General features: G+C 39.5%; 1 protein-coding gene across 1 annotated transcript in view; it reads right to left on the bottom strand.

Moving 5' to 3' along the window:
• Nucleotides 1-21,332, bottom strand: part of CHRNA5 (cholinergic receptor nicotinic alpha 5 subunit) — a 60,490-nt gene that overhangs the window by 1,301 nt on the left and 37,857 nt on the right. Inside the window, exons 2-5 of the mRNA XM_032624581.1 lie at nt 10,950-11,101; nt 6,198-6,242; nt 4,529-4,638; nt 2,066-2,897 (exon numbers count right to left, since the gene is read on the bottom strand). Coding sequence (XP_032480472.1) covers nt 2,066-2,897; nt 4,529-4,638; nt 6,198-6,242; nt 10,950-11,101 — 1,139 coding nt within the window. The remainder of the gene's footprint in view (nt 1-2,065; nt 2,898-4,528; nt 4,639-6,197; nt 6,243-10,949; nt 11,102-21,332) is intronic.

Genomic DNA, 21,332 nt, shown 5'->3' with positions numbered 1-21,332 from the left:
TATCTAATATCTGTATTTTAAAATTTTTATTTATTTATTTTTGGCTATGTTGTGTCTTCGTTGCTGTGCACTGGCTTTCTCTAATTGCGGCGAGTGGGGGCTACTCTTCATTGTGGTGCGTGGGCTTCTCGTGGTGGCTTCTCTTGTGGAGCATGGGCTCTAGGCACGCGGGCTTCAGTAGTTGTGGCTCACGGGCTCTAGAGCACAGGCTCAGTAGTTGTGGTGCACAGGCTTAGTTGCTTCACGGCATGTGGGATCTTCCCGGACCAGGGCTCGAACCTGTGTCCCCTGCATTGACAGGCGGATTCTTAACCACTGCGCCACCAGGGAAGCCCCTAATATCTGTAATTTTTAAGACTCCATTGATAGCTTCACCTTATAAACTAATTATACTTACACCAAATAGAAACTTTATGATCCACAAGCATTAAAAGTTTATTAGATTAAAACAACATTGTAAATCAACTACGATAAAATTTTTTTTAAAGTTTATTAGAAACATATGTCAAATGTCCCTTTGGGGGGAGGGCTGTTATTTTACTGGATTCATTCCACCTGCTTACCACGCCTGCTAGAAATTTTTCCATTTAAAAAGGCTTTAGAGATTAGAACTCATATACATTTTTTATTCTAGGTGCTATTTTATTATTTTTTGATTATATTATATTAGTTTCAGGTGTACAACATAGTGATTCTAAATTTTTATAGATTATACTCCATTTAAGTTATTATAAAATATTGGCTGTATTCCCTATGCTGTACAATATATCTTGATAGCTTTTTTTTTTGATAGCTTTTTTATATATAGTAGTTTGTACCTCTTAGTCCCCTGCCCCTACCTTTCCCCTCTCTTTCCTTTCACCACTGGTAACCACTAGTTTGTTCTCTATATCTGTGAGAGAATTCATATAATTTTAATGCGACTATTCAAAGTAAATTCAATTATGAAAAGAGTACTATAGTCGTAGCTTTAAAAATATTACACAGGGCTTCCCTGGTGGCGCAGTGGTTAAGAATCCGCCTGCCAATGCAGGGGACGCGGGTTCGAGCCCTGGTCTGGGAGGATCCCACATGCCTCGGAGCAACTAAGCCCGTGAGCCACAGCTACTGAGTCCGCATGCTACAACTACTGAAGCCTATGCGCCTAAAGCCTGTGCTCTGCAACAAGAGAAGCCACCGCAATGAGAAGCCCGCGCACCGCAACGAAGAGTAGCCCCCGCTTGCTGCAACTAGAGAAAGCCATGCGCAGCAACAAAGATGCAACGCAGCCAAAAATAAATAAATAATTTTTAAAAATTACACAATAGAAATAAAGAATAGTGACAAGACTGAAATTTACATGTTTTGAAAGCAAACTCCAGTTCAATATGATCACATTAATAAAATGTATTCATAGTTCAATTCTTGCATTTTAAATATTAACCTTAAATAAGGAGCCAGTGAGTTATTTTTCTGCAATAGTTTGAGCAAATTTTTATTTTTAAGCAAATTAAGCATTATTAAGTACTACACTAAGCTTCACTTGTACACGTTGACATATAACGCCTGAGAATACCTTACTGCTTTTGATTTCGCTTAAATTCTTATAAGTGAACAACAAAGAGATTTATTCTAGAAAAATATCTTGGCTGTATTTATAAAGGCTCCATTAGACTCATTCTTTAAAAAATGAAATCACTTTTGATAAACTATAATGCAGTTGTGCCTGCAGATTACTATAGAATCCAGAAACAAAGTTACTGAAGATCAAATTAAAACAGTTAATCATTGTCAGAGCCAAAAACCAAACGGCAGGATTACTACGCCTTAGAATAACAGAACAGTCAGCATAACACAAAGTGTTTTCAAAAGTCATCCAAGATGCCGATGGGGGAAAAGGAGACGTGAGATTTGTGTACATGCCACATTTTGCAGATGTTTTAACTGAAATTTTAGTAAAGATCTTTTACAGAACAGTGTGTCAACATCTCTGGCCCTCAATCTATGCTTAGCCTTAAGGGTCATGCTGTTTGCCCGACTTAGAATTAAAACAGATCTGCATTTGTAAATATACGCGGTCACAGACCTCACGGACATCATTCTCCTTCATGACGTGTCTTGTGATGTAGCGAATGGAATCAAGTGCAGCTTCCAGTGTGTTTCTAGAAGATTTTGGTCCACGGCTGCTCTCAGTTTCCTCCTTCTGACTGAAGCACCTATCTACATGACTTCGCATGCAAAGCAGTTTTGGAAGCTTCTGAAGAAATATCTTGCGGACCCACGGAGCCATAGCGTTATGTGTTGAGGAAGAACGGTGATGGATGTTGATAGCAAAGACAGTGACCATGATGGATAGTGTCACAAAGATCATGGTGAACACCAGGTACTCTCCAATCAGAGGTATGACTTTGGAAGATGAGGGTATGATCTCTTCAATAACAAGAAGGAAGACAGTCAGAGACACGAGTACTGAAGTGCAGAGACAAATCTTTTCACCTTCATTTGAAGGAAGATAGAAGACAAGTATGGTTAAAAACGAGAGCCCAATACAGGGTATAATAAGGAACAAGGTATAAAAGAGAGGCAGACGCTTAATTACAAATGAGTAAGTGATGTAAGGATACCAGCAACAGCTGTCTGTTCTGTTTCCTTTGCTTCCTGTTGCGCTCACAATTTCCCATTCTCCATTATCAAAAAAATCTCTCTTGTCAACATCTTGGTCCTCCAAAATTATATCAACCTGTGATCCATCGTAAGTCCAAGAACCAAATTTCATGGAACAGTTTTGGAGATCAAATGGGAAAAATGTGACATCAATGGTACAGGAACTTTTGTAGTTTGCCGGTGGAGTCCAGGTAACAGTGCCGTCGTACCTGACGACAGTTTTCGTACTGGCCCCTTCAAAACGTCCATCTGCACTGAAATACACACATGCACAGTAATGATGCAGAGATTAAACAACCGGGGCGTGCGTTTTACAAGCCTAATATAAAAGAGAACCTATACCATAGCATGAAATACTTTTTAAATTATTACACTTGAGATATACCTGCTCCACGTAGGGGACTCGTTTAAAGACACTGCCCTTAAATATCTAACTTCATTGAAACTAAACCCCTATTTCCATATCTACTCCAGGACTGACAGATCTATATTCACAGAATCCTGAGATTCAAGTGGTTGAAATGATTTCACTTTGATTACACACAAAATGTAATTAGGCTAATTTATAACAATGGATGTGCACAGAGCCAGAACCTGAATCCACATTCCTATACGTCCCCCTCTCCCCTCAGTGCTCTTCTCCCTCCATGACAGATACTGGACGCTTCCTACACTGACAGGGCAAAAACAATAGCCCCAAACTGGGCACAGCCCTGGAAAACAGCCGTCCCTCTCCAACTCTGCCATCGTGTGAACTCACGCACTGGAGAAGTCTAGCAGGAAACATCACCAGCAACATGAGCTATTGCTCTCCATCTTAAAATTTGTGTGACTTTTGCACACTCCTGTGTGATATATCCATGTTAAATATCCAAATGTTTGCAATGACTTAGAGTAAGATGATGCTCCAGGAAGCTGCATCATGCTTTGTTCACTCCTTCCATGTTGAGAAGCATGGAGGTAAAGGTTTGAAAAGTGAAAGGTATTTTTTGCTTAGCATTTGCTCTGTCCTCATGTCAATGCCTTCTTGCAAATGAGACAAAGTGCACTAGGATAAGCACAAATTCCCAGAAATGTCCTGGAGTGGTTGGTCCTAGAAAAAAATGAAACTGGCACCCAGAAGTATCCTCTCCCCTAAGTTAAAAACCATCCTCAAAACACACTTAGGTAGAATACCTACAAATATGAGTTAATAGTTAATCCAACATTCCTCATTGTGGGAGATTCTTATACAGTATTTAAAGCAAAATTAGAAGGATGCATATTTAAACATAAAGCATGACCTTAACTATTTTTAACCATTACCAAAAAATCTGGAAGGCAGTCTGCCAAATATGTAGTCTAGAAAATAAGAGTGTAAATGGGGATGTCAGGCTACTCCCCACGCACCACGTGTGAGCTGTGTGATCCTGGACAAGTGTAACTATCTTCGGCCTCCATTTTCTCATCTGTCAAATAGATGTGATCGTACCTAGTTCATAAGGTTATCTTGAAAACTGAATGAATAAAGATAAGGCACCGAGCGTAATGCCAGGCACAGAGTAAGTCCACCATACGTGTAAGTTTCTAACAGTGGTTGCCACCAAGTGATGGTATAATGGGATTGATTATATTCCCCCCAACTTCCTTATACCTTTTTGGACTTCCCAAATGTTTTACAAATTTTTGAAATTCAAGAACACTTATGATCAGAAAACAATATACCAAAAAAGGGAGAGGATCCACAGAACCTATCTGTAGGTTCATGAAATGAGAGAACACAAGATTAAGTCCTCTGACTTTATAGCTAAACAGTTTTCAAAAGGAAGAAAAAATTACTAGTGCCTAATAGTAATACAGTTGTTTTCTTTTGAAAACAGAAAATGGTATTCCGGATATAACTTACTTATCAAACAAAACAATGTCTGGAGTCCAGAGAGAGTCTGAAGGGACTCGTATAACTTTTATTCCACTGTAGTCATCAGGGTTCCATCTCAATTTTACATCTATCCATTCCTTTAAAACAAAGAAACCTGACTCAATTTCAATAAAATTAACAGTCAAAAACACTGAAAGCTATACTCTCTTTGCCAAATCCAGACATTTCAGACACGAAGTCACCTCTACTCCCAATAAAGAAAATTCATCTCCACGTCCTTCTTATGGGCACTGGAGGATATAGCCCTGTCCCCTCATGTGGTGGCTCTAGCCATGGTCCTCAGGAGACACAGGCGAGGACCAGAGCTGCGTACATTCATGGATCTGCTCAACACCTCTTCTCCCACCAGCTGACCATGCCCAGGAGCTGCAGCCATGGGCACCTAAAGTCCAAGTTCAAGGGAAACATTCTCTTTTCTAGCTGTCTTGTCAATGACTGGCTGGACTGGTCCACGCAAAGAGCAGTTGGATTTATTACACATTCCACATAGTTAAACACCTTGTCCCACCTCCACACAGTAACAATTCTGTGATCACGTCAAGACTTGCACCCCGGGCTTCCCTGGTGGCGCAGTGGTTGACAGTCCACCTGCCGATGCAGGGGACACAGGTTCGTGCCACGGTCCGGGAAGATCCCACGTGCCACGGAGCGGCTGGGCCCGTGGGCCATGGCCACTGAGCCTGCGCGTCTGGAGCCTGTGCTCCACAACAGGAGAGGCCACGACAGTGAGAGGCCCGCGTACCGCAAAAAAAAAAGACTTGCACCCCAAGGAAAGCACACATGTCTTTCAGGAATTGGGGGTCAGGAAACTGGCAGTAGGTATTAAAAATCAGCAATAATAAAGAACAAAGGGAAGCACTCAACAGCAGTTGGGGACATCTGGCCCAGAAAGAAAAGAAGTCCTTTATATAAGAGAGACTATGAACATAAAAATAAATCATTACATTCTTGCCTGTTCCCATCTCACTGAAGAGTAAAAGCCAAAATCGTACAGTGGCCTAGAAGCCACTACTCATAGCCTATGCTAGGAACACCCATCGGCCTCCTGTTGCTTCACTGATCTCATCTCCTACACCCGTCCCATGGCCACTCACCTCCAGCCAGCTGGCTTCTTTGCTGCTTCCTGAACACGCCAGGCACCTTCCAGCCTCAGGACCTTTGAACATTTTTGTCCCCTCTGCTTGGAACAGTCCTCCTCCAGATACTCACATAGCTTGCTTCTCCCCCTCCTTCAAGTCTTTGTTCAAATATTACCTTCTCAGTGGTACTTCCCCTGCCCATCCTATTTAAAAGTACAGTCCCCAACCCTCCCTATCTGCTCTCCTGGTGTATTTTTCTCCAAGCTTATCAGCTTGAGGGTACTATACAACTTCCTATTTATTCCCCCCATTGGAATGAAGTTCATTGAGGGCCTAGACTTTTGTCTGTTTTGTTCACTGCTGTTTCCCCAGTGCCCAGAACAGTGCCTGGCATATAGCAGGCACTCAAATAATATTAACTGAATGAATACAAGACTCCCTCTACCTCATCCTTCTGCCTCCTGCCAATCCACCAAGACCAGATACTCATGCTACAAACCCTGTAATAACAGTGGCACCAGTCAACAGTTGGGTGGCCCTTTGAATTTTATACATACCTGCTTCAACCAGACATTAGTTGTCATTAACTGATTTTTCTCATCCTATGAAATAAAAATTTAAATAAGGCTGATTATTTCAATTACAGAAACAATAATTCTTTAAATAAGAATTTTCTCAGTTTTATATAAACACTCCTCTCTATATAGTACCTATGTTCTGTTCATCAATCCAGTTCTCTAGAAAAGCAGGATCTTTTTACCAGCCTAATTTCACATTATTCCTTCCAACATACTCTGTATTTCAGATAAGCTGCCCGAAAGGACACCATTGGCATTTTTAGATTTAATATTAATAGTCTCAGCTACTACATTTCCTCAAATCTAAGATGCAATCTAGGAATCACATTATTTTATGTACTTAGCACTAAGAAAGAAAAAGGCTGATAATGAATTGTAAGTTGTCATTAATTATAAGACATCTTGACTTCAGAAGTGCTAAAATGTGGAAAAATGTGCATCTTACAATCAGTGAGATACAATGTGTACATTCTTGAGGGACTATAGCTTCTGCTGAGGCACATATTTGAATCTCTCCATGGAGCTGTTACGCAGAAAAAAATATGGATGTCAGAGCCTTGAATGGCAACTTCATAAAGCTTTTACATCCTACTTTTCTAGAGGACCAGGGATCCTTACTACTTACACCTTCCTATTGTCTTATCTTCACTTACGCCAGTCCTTCACTGAATTTTCAAGGCCTAATTAAAGTGATAACTCTTTCATTAAGTTTTACTGAAATATCATGGAGCCAACTGAACCAGTAAAAGATCACCATGATCATCAACCACAAACAGACCCTGTGTAGGATACAATGCTCAGAGCACGTAGACACACAAAAGCACGAGGCAATCCCTACAGTTCGGTAGAGAGGATGGGATATAAATAGCTTAGGTGACCAGAGTGTTTCCATTCCCTATCCCATCCGAACAACAGGTGAATGACCTAGGAGAAAGGAGGAGGCCAGGAGGAAGCACATCCCTAGGGACAAAGACAGCTGTTAGGTCCCTACATGGAAAGAATGGGTCCTAGGAAATACAGCATGGCCATCCCTCTGACACTGTCTTCCAGTGAGCAATTTTCCTTGATTAAAACACTAGAGCTGGAAAGGACCTAGAGATTTTATCTACTGTAATCCCTTCATTCTGCAAATATGAAAACTGGCCCAGTGAGGCAACTTGCTTAAAATCACACCACCAATTAGTGGTAAAACCGATTCTAAAACTCAAAACTCCTAAATTTAAATGCTACGCCACCAGCTCTACTGTCCACCCCAAGGTCACACACCATCCAGAATAACTGCTGAGCCCTGTATTAGAATATGCCTTTCAGACCAAAGTTCTAACCAGAGGCATTACAAATTAGGAAAGTTCTGGTAAACATATTACCTGTGATGCTGCATGGCAGTAGGTCGTCTTTGAGAATCTAATGAAAATTATAGACCTTTTCACCAGAAAAATGTGAACACACATAGATTTTGCTCTGTGAGCTAGGACCTAGTCCATACTTAGTATCTTTAATAGTAACATAGATAAAAGAAAAACCCGTAAGTTCACAGCTGGCCCCAAAGATGTGGGTTAGCCATTGCCTTAGGGGGGATACAGCCTCTTTTAACCTCAAGTATCTCTTGAGCATCTATCACGTGTTCAACACAGTGGAGGATGCAACAAAAACCAAACTGAGGGACTTCCCTGGTGGCACAATGGTTAAGAATCCACCTGCCAATGCAGGGGACACAGGTTCAAGCCCTGGTCCGGGAAGATCCCACATGCCGCGGAGCAACTAAGCCCGTGCGCCACAACTACTGAGCCTGCACTCTAGAGCCCATGAGCCACAACTACTGAAGCCTGCGCTCTGCAAAGAGAAGCCACTACAATGAGAAGCCTGTGCACCACAATGAAGAGTAGTCCCCTCTCGCCGCAACTAGAAAAAGCCTGCGTGCAGCAACAAAGACCCAACACAGCCAAAAATAAATAAATTAATTAATTGATTAATTTAAAAAAAAACCAAACTGAGTGAAGACAAATGTATGATGACACTCAGGAGGAAACCACAGATAAAGAAATGTTAACTACTCATAAGCATGGCAGAAAAGTTTTAGGGGTAATAGGGTTTTTTTTAACCCGACCATAAAAATAAAATCAAAACAAACAAGCCAACACTGATATTTTAAAAAGACAGAGTGAGAACACGTAGGAAGTAAGATAGGAATCTGAGGAAACTTCAAGGAAGAGCCACTAAACATGAACACAAGGTTGCGGGGCAAAGACCTTAGAGATTAAAAGGAACATAAACCCACTGAGAAGCAATTCAGTGAAGCTTCTATCAATGTCCAGTGCCCTTGACCCTCATCTTCCTTGACTCCAGTCCTCCTCCCCTCTCATTGTCACAGACCGTATATTTTCTGGGCTCTTCTCTCAAGAAGCAACCCTTCCTCAACGTCTCTGCTTGGCTAACCCTTGCTTCTACCACGTTCTATGAATGTTCTTCAAGGATCAGGCTCCTGCTCTCTCTGCTTTAAAACTGCATCAGTTCAAAGTTTTCAACAATCATCCCCAGGCCAGCAATTCCAAACCGACATCCTCAGCCTTGTCTCTCACCTCGGAGCCAGTCTTGTCCTTCCAAGTCCCTCAGTGAACATTTTCTTTTGAATGGACCACAATGACCTCATACCAAAAGCAAACCCATCGTCTTCTCTGCCCTGCCCCCATAACAACCAATTTTCTCTTTCAAATTGGTTACCCTTCTAACCACCTAGGCTTCAAAATAAGACGCTTCCCTCCATATTCAGTGGTCAAGTCCTGTTCCTTCCTGTATTTGGTCTAACTTGCCTCTCAAGCTTCTAATCTTTCACTCTTTGAAGCCACATATTTAATTATCTTATTGATCCTCTTAAAATACTGCTTTTACCATGTCTGTTACCCATCAGATCTCTCATTCACTCAGCATTTACTACGTGCCAGACACCATGCTGGGCTCTGGGACAGACACAGGACTAAAGCTCACTCTGCTTTGAGGCAGCCCTGCCAGCACATGAGTGCCAGTCAGTGTAACTGGAACAGAAGAGAGATTGTCTTAGGAAGTTCGGATTTCAGAGTCTGACAGATGAATTTGGCCTTGAAGGATAAATGGCTTGTGCTGAGAAGGAAAGTTCTCCAAACAGAAGCAATGGCAGGAGCAAAGGCACAGTGGCACACAGGCATCACTCCTCACCTCCTCTACCATCCAGTCAGACCATCGATCTAAACAGCCGAACAAAAAGGCTCAGTATCGCTTATGTACCTGTGATTATACTGTTCCTTGTTATTAAAGTTCTTTCCTCTCTGCATGCCAGATCCTACACTTAGCACAAGCCCAGCTCAAGTGCCACTTCTTCTACCCAGGCTTCTTTGATAATCTCAATCATCAAGATCTGAAATCCCAGATCTCTGTGACATCACGATTTAGTACTGCAGCATTCTACACTTACTCCATTTACATGCTGACAGTCCCAGCTAGAAAGAAAAGTTGAAAGCAAGCCCTACTGACTTACTTCCTACTTCCCTATGTTTAATTTATATTTAAAATCTTCCTGTATTGCCTAGCAAAGGATCAAGCACAGAGTCCATATTCATTGATCTTTCTGGAAGCAATTAGGTTACATATATCAGTCAACAGACTTCAAAAATGTATATCCTTTGATTCATCACCTTTCTTAAGGAAAGGAGAAATGCAAACATTTATGTACAAATATTCATCATTGTCCTTTATAATAGGAAAAATTGGGAACAAGCTTCTGCCAACAATAAGAGAATGTTTAAATAAATTATAAATGAAATACAGCCATTAAAAATTACATTTGAAGATTATATAATAAGAAAATGTTCATCATGTAACAATAGGGGAAAAAGCAGTAATCAAAATTATATCTAAAATAATACTTCAATTTTGTAACATATTCACAAAGAAAAAACTGGCAAGAAACACAACAAAATGTTACCAATGGTCATTTCTGGGTGGTAGAATTACAGTCAAGTTTTATTTTCTTATTCATATTTTTTTGAACTTCCTAAATTCTTTCCAAAAATCATGCATTGCTTCTCTAATCAGAAAATAAAGGCACACCTATAAATGTTATCTGTATCCATCCATACATACACACACACATATTTGACTATATTGGGAACACAACAGGGAAACAATTATTGATTGACATGATCAGAAAAAGAAGAAACTAGTTTAAAAATTAGCGTGAACCTTTTAGTTTAAAATAGAAATAATCTCTTGACAATAAGAACAAGTGACAATGGGGAATTTACTACCTGGTAAATGTCACATGGAAAAACCTAAGAAATGTTTTAAGTGTGATACTGAGGCAATGATCTGTTGAGATCCCTTTTCGGTCCTAAAAATCTACAACTCTAACTCTTGGGTTTTTTCTTTTAAATTTTTTGACTTTTTGGTTATATTTTTTAACATATTTAAGGAGAAACTTCCATATAAAGGGTTTAATATCTTTGAATTTATTAAAAAATAGACCTATTTTAATTACCAAATGAGATAAAATGATTTCTAAACTACACAAGATTATATAAACATACAGCATTCCTATGTCTGTGGTGTAATAATTGTTTTTCCCTGGTGAGTTCCTGGAGGAAAAGGACTATGTTCATTCAACTTTGTAATCTTTGCAGCCGAGCACGGTGCCTGGGCACACAATACGCTCTCCACAGACCTGTGTGAAATTGAATATGGAATGATATGCACACCTACCACATCCACTAATTGAGATATTGCAAGGCCAAACTTTATTTTTATTTTGTCATTCAGGTGTTCCACTGGACGAACCCATCTCTCGTAGTCTTGAAATAAATCCTTAAACAAACTATCTTCATGTTTGGCAACAAAGGATGGTTCAGCTAATCCTGTATAACAAATTTTTAAAAGTTAGTGGATTGGCTTCTCTCCCACCAAATACCTCTACTTTAAAAAAGTTTTGCATTACTAATGAACCAAAGTATTATTTAGGCTATTGTCAAAGGTGATTTTAAAATGAAGGAGATTTAAAAATGTTTGTGATCAATAAGGGACACTCTGGTTCAGGTATATTTCTTAGTTAAATCAGATTATTCACATGGAAATATGCTGAATTCCGAAAGAAGCACTCAGTACTTAATACAGAGTAATTTAAAATCTGAGTAACAAAAGCTTTTAAATTACCAGGGCTAGGGGGGTTGCTTGTCATAAAATTCCAAACCTAGAAAACAGATATATTAAAGTTTATTGATCAACTATAAATGTAAAATAAACATGCTTTAATTTACATGCTTTTAATATACAAATATATAAATATTGAACAAATTTTTCAGATTTGTCATACATTTGTTTGCTATACGTTTGTATACAATTACCTTAGGGCCTAAGACTTAAAAAAAAAAAGATAAAATTTAAAAAGTTTTAGATGCCATAAGCCAAAGACTGGTTAGATTTATGGATCACAGTTATGTTTACACTTCTAATAAACTTAAGTAAGCCTCTTTAAAGAAATGAGTTTTCAGTGTTTTATGGACACTGGAGTCTCTATTAAGGAAATGTGGAATGTGTGAAATTCAAGGATGACATTTACTCAAGACTCATGATTTTACAAAGAAAAAACATTTATTTAAAACAAAATGTCACTGGCTTATTTATCATAAAGTATATACACAGGGATTTAGAGTAGCTAGTGTTGGCCTTTCTCTAACCTAAAAGAAATGATTTAACAGAAAATTAGCACTTTCACAAAATCTTCTCTTTTTGTTGTGATAGACCATGTTTTCTATTTGGAGCTATTAAAAAGTATCTGGTTACTCTAGCTAGAGGAAACCCATTCCCTGATTTTCTTTCACTGCTTATTTCTTCATGAATAGAGCAGCTTACCCCTCAGAGTTTATGTCTTGCTTCCCTGGGCAATTTAAGATATTTGATTTGATCTATAAATATCATAGAGTTTGTGCCATGCCTCTGTAAAAGCCTCCTTATGCTGAAATGTACAGCACTGGAGATAGTTCAGTTCAGTTAGAATGTTATACACTAGAGAGGCATTCTCTTTAATGTTCAAAAGCTGTTAATTTCAGAGGTTCAAGTTAAAATAACATTACTGAACCATTTCTCCTATTCTGATCCTATTTTAAAATGGAAACAACAAAAGTTTAAGGTTGTTTAAAGGACAGAGATAACAAAATTGTTTTTTAACAGAATCTAAGGAAACTTTGCCTTACGGGAAAAAATACTAACTTGAATTGCCACCTCAAATTTTGTTTGAAAGAAAGTAGATAGGGTATAAATAAATAAAATGATAAATTTATCCTAACATTCTACTTAATGAGAACACTTAAGATACTACCTTGTGAATACCTTCTTAGTACATCCAATACTAGAAATACCATTTTCTTAGCACAACTTTACAGAAATGCCAGGTGGTATTTTAGCACAAAACCTTAATGGTGCACTCAAATTCTAGTTAGAAGTCATGTTTCTTTAATTGGTTCTAAATGTTTTAAGCTTATACTGCTCATAAACCTCAAAATATTAAGAGGGAGATGATCCAATACATTCCCTCACTTCACAAATGAGGATATATGACCAGAAAGGCCAGTGCTACAGAGCTCATCAGTGGCAGAGCTCTGAAGGCCTCCCCTCTACCTTTTGCACTTTCCACCCTAACATCTTCCACCTTGTGACAACTTTCTAAAAGAGCTTAATATCACATGCCGAGACCTCAAGCCCACACCAGTGTTTGTTCATTCATTCATTCAACAAACATTTAACAGAATGTGCCTTGTATCAGGCACCATGCCAAATGCTGGAAATACACTAGTAATCAAAGACAGCATCCACATTTACAGCCCAGTAGTAAGGACTGGCTCCAAAAATGTGATACTGTATATAAGCTAAATTCTATAGAAAGTGAATCAAACTAAAAAATTATATTTTGAAAGTTGCTGTGAGGACTTCCCTGGTGGTGGAGTGGTTAAGAATCTGCCTGAGGGCTTCCCTGGTGGCGCAGCGGTTGAGAGTCCGCCTGCCGATGCAGGGGACGCGGGTTCGTGCCCCGGTCTGGGAAGATCCCACATGCCGTGGAGCGGCTGGGCCCGTGAGCCCTGGCCGCTGAGCCTGCACGTCTAGAGCCTGTGCTCCACGACGGGAGAGGCCACAACAGTGAGAGGCCCACGTACCACCAAAAAAAAAAAAAAAAAAAAAAAAAAAAAAAAAAAAGAATCTGCCTGACAATTCAGGGGAAAAAGCTTGGGGCCCTGGTCCAAGAAGATCCCACATGCCATGGAGCAACTAAGCCTGTGTGACACAACTACTGAGTCTGCACTCTAGAGTCCACTCTAGAGCCCACAACTACTGAGCTCACATGCCACAACTACTGAAGCGCACATGCCTAGAGCCCGCACTCCACAACAAGAGAAGCCACCACAATAAGAAGCCCGCGCACCACAACGAAGAGTAGCCCCTGCTCACTGCAACTAGAGAAAGCCCGCACACAGCAGTGAAGACCCAATGCAGGCAAAAATAAATAAATTTGTACATATAAGAAAAAAGTTGTTGTGAATAGTGAACGTGTGCTCATCCTACTCAAAATAAATACTTTAAATCAATCACTTTCAACCTAGGTTCCTTGGAATCCAGGGGCATTTATACTATACTATTCTCATTTATATCATACTGTTCTGCATTATTTTTCAATTATGTCACGTAAGTCTTGGGTCACCAAAGAAACCAATATCCTGGAACGTAGGAATCATTTCCTTAGTTTGGCATTCCTAAAGTATAATACTTAGTATTGATCACAGTAGTTACTTAAGAGTAGTTTTTCTTCCCTCACTACTTAAAGAGGAAATGAGGGGAGATTGGCTCAAGATGGCAGAGTAGAAGGACGTGCTCTCACTCCCTCCTGCGAGAGCACCAGAATCACAACTAACTGGTAAACAATCATGAACAGGAAGACACTGGAACTCATCAAAAAAGATACCCCACATCCAAAGACAAAGGAGAAGCCACAATGAGATGGCAGGAGGGGCACAATCACAATAAAATCAAATCCTATAACTGCTGGATGGGTGACTCACAAAATAGAGAACACTTACACCACAGAAGTCCACCCACTGGAGTGAAGGTTCTGAGCCCCATGTCAGGCTTCCCAACCTGGAGGTCCAGCAATGCGAGGAGGAATTCCTAGAGAATCAGACTTTGAAGGCTAGCAGGACTTGATTGCAGGACTGCAACAGGACTGGGGGAAACAGAGACTCCACTCCTGGAGGGCACACACAAAGTAGTGTGCGCATCGGGACCCAGGGGAAGGAGCAGTGACCCCATAGGAGACTGAACCAGACCTACCTGCTGGTGTTAGAGGGTCTCCTGCAGGGGTGGGGGGTGGCTGTGGCTCACTGTGAGAACAAGGACACTGGCATCAGAAGTTCTGGGAAATACTCCGTGGCATGAGTCTTCCCAGGGTCTACCATTAGCCCCACCAAAGAGCCTGTTTAGGCTCCAGTGTTGGGTCGCCTCAGGCCAAACAACAAACAGGTCGGGAACCCAGCCCCACCCATCAGACAAGCAGTTTTACTGAGCTCTGCCCACCAGAGCAACAGCCAGCTCTACCCACTACCAGTCCCTCCCATCAGAAAACTTGCAAGTCTCTTAGATAGCCTCATCCACCAGAGGGCAGTCAGCAAAAGCAAAAACAACTACAATCCTGCAGCCTGTGGAACAAAAACCACATTCGCAGAAAAACAGACAATATGAAAACACAGATGGCTATGTACCAGATGAAGGAACAAAACAAAATCCCAGAAAAACAACTAAATGAGGTGGAGATAGGCAACCTTCCAGAAAAAGAATTCAGAATAATGATAGTAAAGATGATCTAGGACCTTGGAAACAGAATGGAGGCAAAGATCAAGAAGATGTGAGAAATGTTCAACAAAGACCTAGAAGAATTAAAGAACAAACAGAGACGAACAATACAATAACTGAAATGAAAAATACACTAGAAGGGATCAATAGCAGAATAACTGAAGGAGAAGAACAGATAAGTGAACTGGGAGACAGAATGGTGGAATTCACTGCTGCAGAACAGAATAAAGAAAAAAGAATGAAAAGAAATGAGGACAGCCTAAGAGACCTCTGGGACAACATTAAATGCAACAACATTCACATTATAGGGGTCCCAGAAGGAGAAGAGAAAGAGAAAGGACCCGAGAAAATATTTGAAGAGATCATAGTCAAAAATTTCCCTAACACGGGGAAGGAAATAGCCACCCAAGTCCAGGAAGCGCAGAAAAGTCCCATACAGGATAAACCCAAGGAGAAACACGCCGAGACACATAGTAATCAAATTGGCAAAAATTAAAGACAAAGAAAAACTACTGAAAGCAGCAAGGGAAAAACAACAAATAACATGCAAGGGAACTCCCATAAGGTTAACAGCTGATTTCTCAGCAGAAACTCTACAAGCCAGAAGGGAGTGGCATGATATACTTAAAGTGATGAAAGGGAAGAACCTACAACCAAGATTACTCTACCAGGAAAGGACCTCATTCAGATTCCATGCAGAAATCAAAAGCTTTACAGACAAGCAAAAGCTAAGAGAATTCAGCACCACCAAAAACTAAGAGAATTCAGCACCACCAAAGCTCTACAACAAATGCTAAAGGAACTTCTCTAAGTAGGAAACAAAAGAGAAGAAAAGGACCTACAAAAACAAACCCAAAAAATTAAGAAAATTGTAATAGGAACATACATATCGATAATTATCTTAAACGTAAATGGATTAAATGCTCCAACCAAAAGACACAGGTTTGCTGAAAGAATACAAAAAAAACACCCATACATATGCTGTCTACAAGAGACCCACTTCAGATCTAGGGACACGTACAGACTGAAAATGAAGAGATGGAAAAAGATATTCCATGCCAAAGGAAATCAAAAGAAAGCTGGAGTAGCAATACTCATATCAGATAAAATAGACTTTAAAATAAAGAATGTTACAAGAGACAAGGAAGGACACTAAATAATGATCAAGGGATCACTCCAAGAAGAAGATATAACAATTATAAATATATATGCACCCAACATAGGAGCACCTCAATACATAAGGCAACTGCTAACAGCTATAAAAGAGGAAATTGACAGTAACACAATAATAGTGGGGAACTTTAACACCTCATATACACCAACAGACAGATCATCCAAACAGAAAATTAATAAGGAAACACAAGCTTTAAATGACACAATAGACCAGATAGATTTAATTGATATTTATACGACATTCCATCCAAAAACAGCAGATTACACTTTCTTCTCAAGTGCGCATGGAACATTCTCCAGGATAGATCATATCTTGGGTCACAAATCAAGCCTTAGTGAAATTAAGAAAATTGAAATCATATCAAGCATCTTTTCTGACCACAATGCTATGAGATTAGAAATCAATTACAGGGAAAAACCGTAAAAAACACAAACACATAGAGGCTAAATAATACGTTACTAAATAACCAAGAGATCACTGAAGAAATCAAAGAGGAAAGCAACAAATACCTAGAGACAAATGACAATGAAAACACGACAATCTAAAACCTATGGGATGCAGCAAAAGCAGTTCTAAGAGGGAAGTTTATAGCAGTACAATCCTACCTCAAGAAACAACAAACATCTCAAATAAATCATCTAACCTTACACTTAAAGGAACTAGAGAAAGAAGAACAAACAAAACACAAAGTTAGTAGAAGGAAAGAAACCATAAAGATCAGAGCAGAAATAAATGAAATAGAAACAAAGAAAACAATAGCAAAGATCAATAAAACTAAAAGCTGATTCTTTGAGAAGACAAACAAAATTGATAAACCTTTAGCCAGACTCATCAAAAAAAGGAGGGAGAGGACTCAAATCAATAAAACTAGAAATGAAAAAGGAGAAGTTACAACAGACATGGCAGAAATACAAAGCATCCTAAGACACTACTGCAAGCAACTCTATGCCAGTAAAATGGACAACCTGGAAGAAATGGACAAATTCTTAGAAAGATATAACCTTCCAAGACTGAACGAGAAAGAAATAGAAAATATGAACAGACCAATCACAAGTAATGAAATTGAAACTGTGATTAAAAATTTTCCAACAAAGAAAAGTCCAGGACCAGATGGCTTCACAGGTGAATTCTATCAAACATTTAGAGAAGAGTTAACACCCATCCTTCTCAAACTCTTCCAAAAAATTGCAGAGGAAGGAACACTCCCAAACTCATTCCATGAGGCCACCATCACCCTGATACCACAACCAGACAAAGATACTACAAAAAAAGAAAATTACAGACCAATATCACTGATGAATATAGATGCAAAAATCCTCAACAAAATACTAGCCAACAGAATTCAACGACACAGTAAAAGGTACATATACCATGATCAAGTGGGATTTGTCCCAGGGATGCAAGGATTCTTCAGTATATGCAAATCAATCAATGTGAAACACCATATTAACAAAATGAAGAATAAAAACCATATGATCTGACTTCCCTGGTGGCGCAGTGGTTAAGAATCTGCCTGCCAATGCAAGGGACACGGGTTCAAGCCCTGGTCCGGGAAGATCCCACATGCCACGGAGCAGCTAAGCCCGTGTGCCACAACTACTGAGCCTGCGCTCTAGAGCCTGCAAGCCACAACTACTGAGCCCATGCACCACAACTACTGAAGCCTGCGTGCCTAGAGCCTGTGCTCCCAACAAGAGAAGCCACGACAATGAGGAGCCCATGCACCGCAACGAAGAGTAGCCCCTGCTCACAACTAGAGAAAGCCCGCGCACAGCAAGGAAGACCCAACGCAGACAAAAAAATAAAAAAACAAATAAATTAATTAATTAATTTAAAAAAAACTCATATGATCATCTCAATAAATGCACAAAAAGCTTTGACAAAATTCAACACCCATTTATGATAAAAACTCTCCAGAAAGTGGGCATAGAGAGAACCTACCTCAACATAATAAAGGCCATACACGACAAACCCATAGCAAACATCATTCTCAATGGTGAAAAACTGAAAGCATTTCCTCTAAGATCAGGAACAAGACAAGGATGTCCACTCTCACCACTATTATGCAACATAGTTTTGGAAGTCCTAGCCTTGGCAATCAGAGAAGAAAAAGAAATAAACGGAATACAAATAGGAAAAGAAGAAGTAAAACTGTCACTGTCTGCAGATGACAGGATACAATACACAGAGAATCCTAAAGATGCCTCCAGAAAACTACTAGAGCTAATCAATGAATTTGGTAAAGTTGTGGGATACAAAATTAATGCACAGAAAACCTCTTGCATTCCTATACACTAATGATGAAAAATCTGAAAGAGAAATTAAGGAAACACTCCCATTTACCACTGCAACAAAAAGAATAAAATGCCTAGGAATAAACCTACCTCGGAAGACAAAAGACCTGTATGCAGAAAACTATAAGACACTGATGAAAGAAATTAAAGATGATACAAACAGATGGAGAAATATACCATGTTCTTGGATTAGAAGAATCAATATTGTGAAAATGACTATACTACCCAAAGCAATCTACAGATTCAGTGCAATCCCTATCAAATTACCAATGGCATTTTTTACAGAACTAGAACAAAAAAATCTTAAAATTTGTATGGAGACACAAAAGACCCCAAATAGCCAAAGTGGTCTTGAGGGAGAAAAAACAGAGCTGGAGGAATCAAGACTCCCTGACTTCAGACTATACAACAAAGCTACAGTAGTCAAGACAATATGGTACTGGCACAAAAACAGAAATATAGATCCATAGAACAGGATAGAAAGCCCAGAGATAAACCCATACACCTATGGTCAATTAATCTATGACAAAGGAGGCAATGATATACAATGGAGAAAAGACAGCCTCTTCAATAAGTGGCGTTGGGAAAACTGGACAGGTACATGTAAAAAAATGAAATTAGAACACTCCCTAACACCATACACAAAATAAACTCAATGGGATAGGGAGGGTGGGAGGGAGGGAGACGCAAGAGTGAAGACATATGGGAACATATGTATATGTATAACTGATTCACTTTGTTATAAAGCAGAAACTAACACACCATTGTAAAGCAATTATACCCCAATAAAGATGTTAAAAAATAAAGTAAACTCAAAATGGATTAGAGACATAAATGTAAGACCAGACACTATAAAACTCTTAGAGGAAAACATAGGAAGAACACTCTTTGACATAAATGACAGCAAGATCTTTTTTGACCCACCTCCTAGAGTAATGGAAATAAAAACAAAAATAAGTGGGACCTAATGAAACTTAAAAGCTTTTGCACAGCAAAAGGAACTACAAGCAAGACGAAAAGACAACCCTCAGAATGGGAGAAAATATTTGCAAACGAATCAATGGACAAAGGATTAATCTCCAAAATATATAAACAGCTCATGCAGCTCCATATTTAAAAAAGAAACAACCCAGGGCTTCCCTGGTAGCGCAGTGGTTGAGAGTCCACCTGCCGATGCTGGGGACGCGGGTTCGTGCCCCAGTCCGGGAAGATCCCACATGCCAGGCAGTGGCTGGGCCCGTGAGCCATGGCCACTGAGCCTGCGCTTCCGGAGCCTGTGCTCCGCAACGGGAGAGGCCACAACAGTGAGAGGGCCACGTACCGCAAAAAAAAAAAAAAAAGAAACAACCCAATCCAAAAATGGGCAGAAGACCTAAATAGACATTTCTCCAAAGAAAATGTCTTAGCCATACAGATGTCCAAGAAGCACATGAAAAGCTGCTCAACATCACTAATTATTAGAGAAATGCAAATCAAAACTACAATGAGGTATCACCTCACACCAGTTCGAATGGGCATCATCAGAAAATTTACAAACAACAAATGCTGGAGAGGGTGTGGAGAAAAGGGAACCCTCTTGCACTGTTGGTGGGAATGTAAATTGGTACAGCCACTATGGAGAACAGTATGGAGGTTCCTTAAAAAATTAAAAATAGAATTACCATATGATCCAGCAATCCCACTACTGGGCATATACCCTGAGAAAACCATAATTCAAAAAGACACATGCACCCGAATGTTCATTGCAGCACTATTTACAATAGCCAGGACATGGAAGCAACCTAAATGCCCATTGACAGATGAACGATTTTAGAAGATGTGGTACATATATACCGTGGAATATTACTCAGCCATAAAAAGGAATGAAATTGAGTCATTTGTAGAGCCGTAGATGGATCTAGAGACTGCCATGCAGAGTGAAGTAAATCAGAAAGAGAAAAAAAAATATTGTATATTAACACATGTATGTGGAACCTAGAAAAATGGTACAGATGAACCAGTTTGCAGGGCAGAAATTGAGACACAGATGTAGTGAACAAACGTATGGACACCAAGGGGGGAAAGTGATGGTGGTGGGTGGTGGTGTGATGAATTGGGAGATTGGGATTGACATATATACACTAATATGGATAAAATGGATAACTAATAAGAACCTGCTATATAAAAAAATAAAGAAAATAAAATTTTAAAAAAAGAGGGAGCCAGGAGAAAGTTTTTGCAAATCATACATCTGACAAGGGACTTGTATAATAAAAGACCCAACAACCTAATCAACCCAATTTTAAAATAGATAAGTTATCTAAAAGAAGAAAGGCCAAGTACATGAAAAGATGTTCAAAACCTTTAGCCATCAGGAAGATGCAAATCAAAACCATGAGATACCACATCATACCCACTAAGATGCCTATAATAAATAACACAGATAATAACGAGTGTTGGTAAAAATATGGAGAAATTGGGACCCTCATACACTGCTAGTGGGGATGTAAAATTGTACTGTTGCTTTGGAAAACAGTCTGGCAGTTCCTAAAAAGTTAAAGGGTGACCAAAGACCTAGCAATTCCACTCCTAGGTACATACTCACGAGAAATGAAAACCGACGTCCATACAAAAACTTGTATATGAATGTTCATAGCAGCATTATTCATAATAGCCAAAAAGTAGAAACAATGCAAATGCCCATCAAATGATAAATGGATAAAACATAGTATATCTAATGGAATATTATTTGGACATAAAAATGAGTGAATTACTGATGCACGCTAGAACCTAGATGAACCTTGA

Source organism: Phocoena sinus, chromosome 2 (assembly GCF_008692025.1).
Source record: "Phocoena sinus isolate mPhoSin1 chromosome 2, mPhoSin1.pri, whole genome shotgun sequence".
Lineage (NCBI taxonomy): Eukaryota > Metazoa > Chordata > Mammalia > Artiodactyla > Phocoenidae > Phocoena > Phocoena sinus.
The sequence above is the reverse complement of the archived record's forward strand: the minus strand, read 5'-3'. Positions and strand labels throughout refer to the sequence as shown.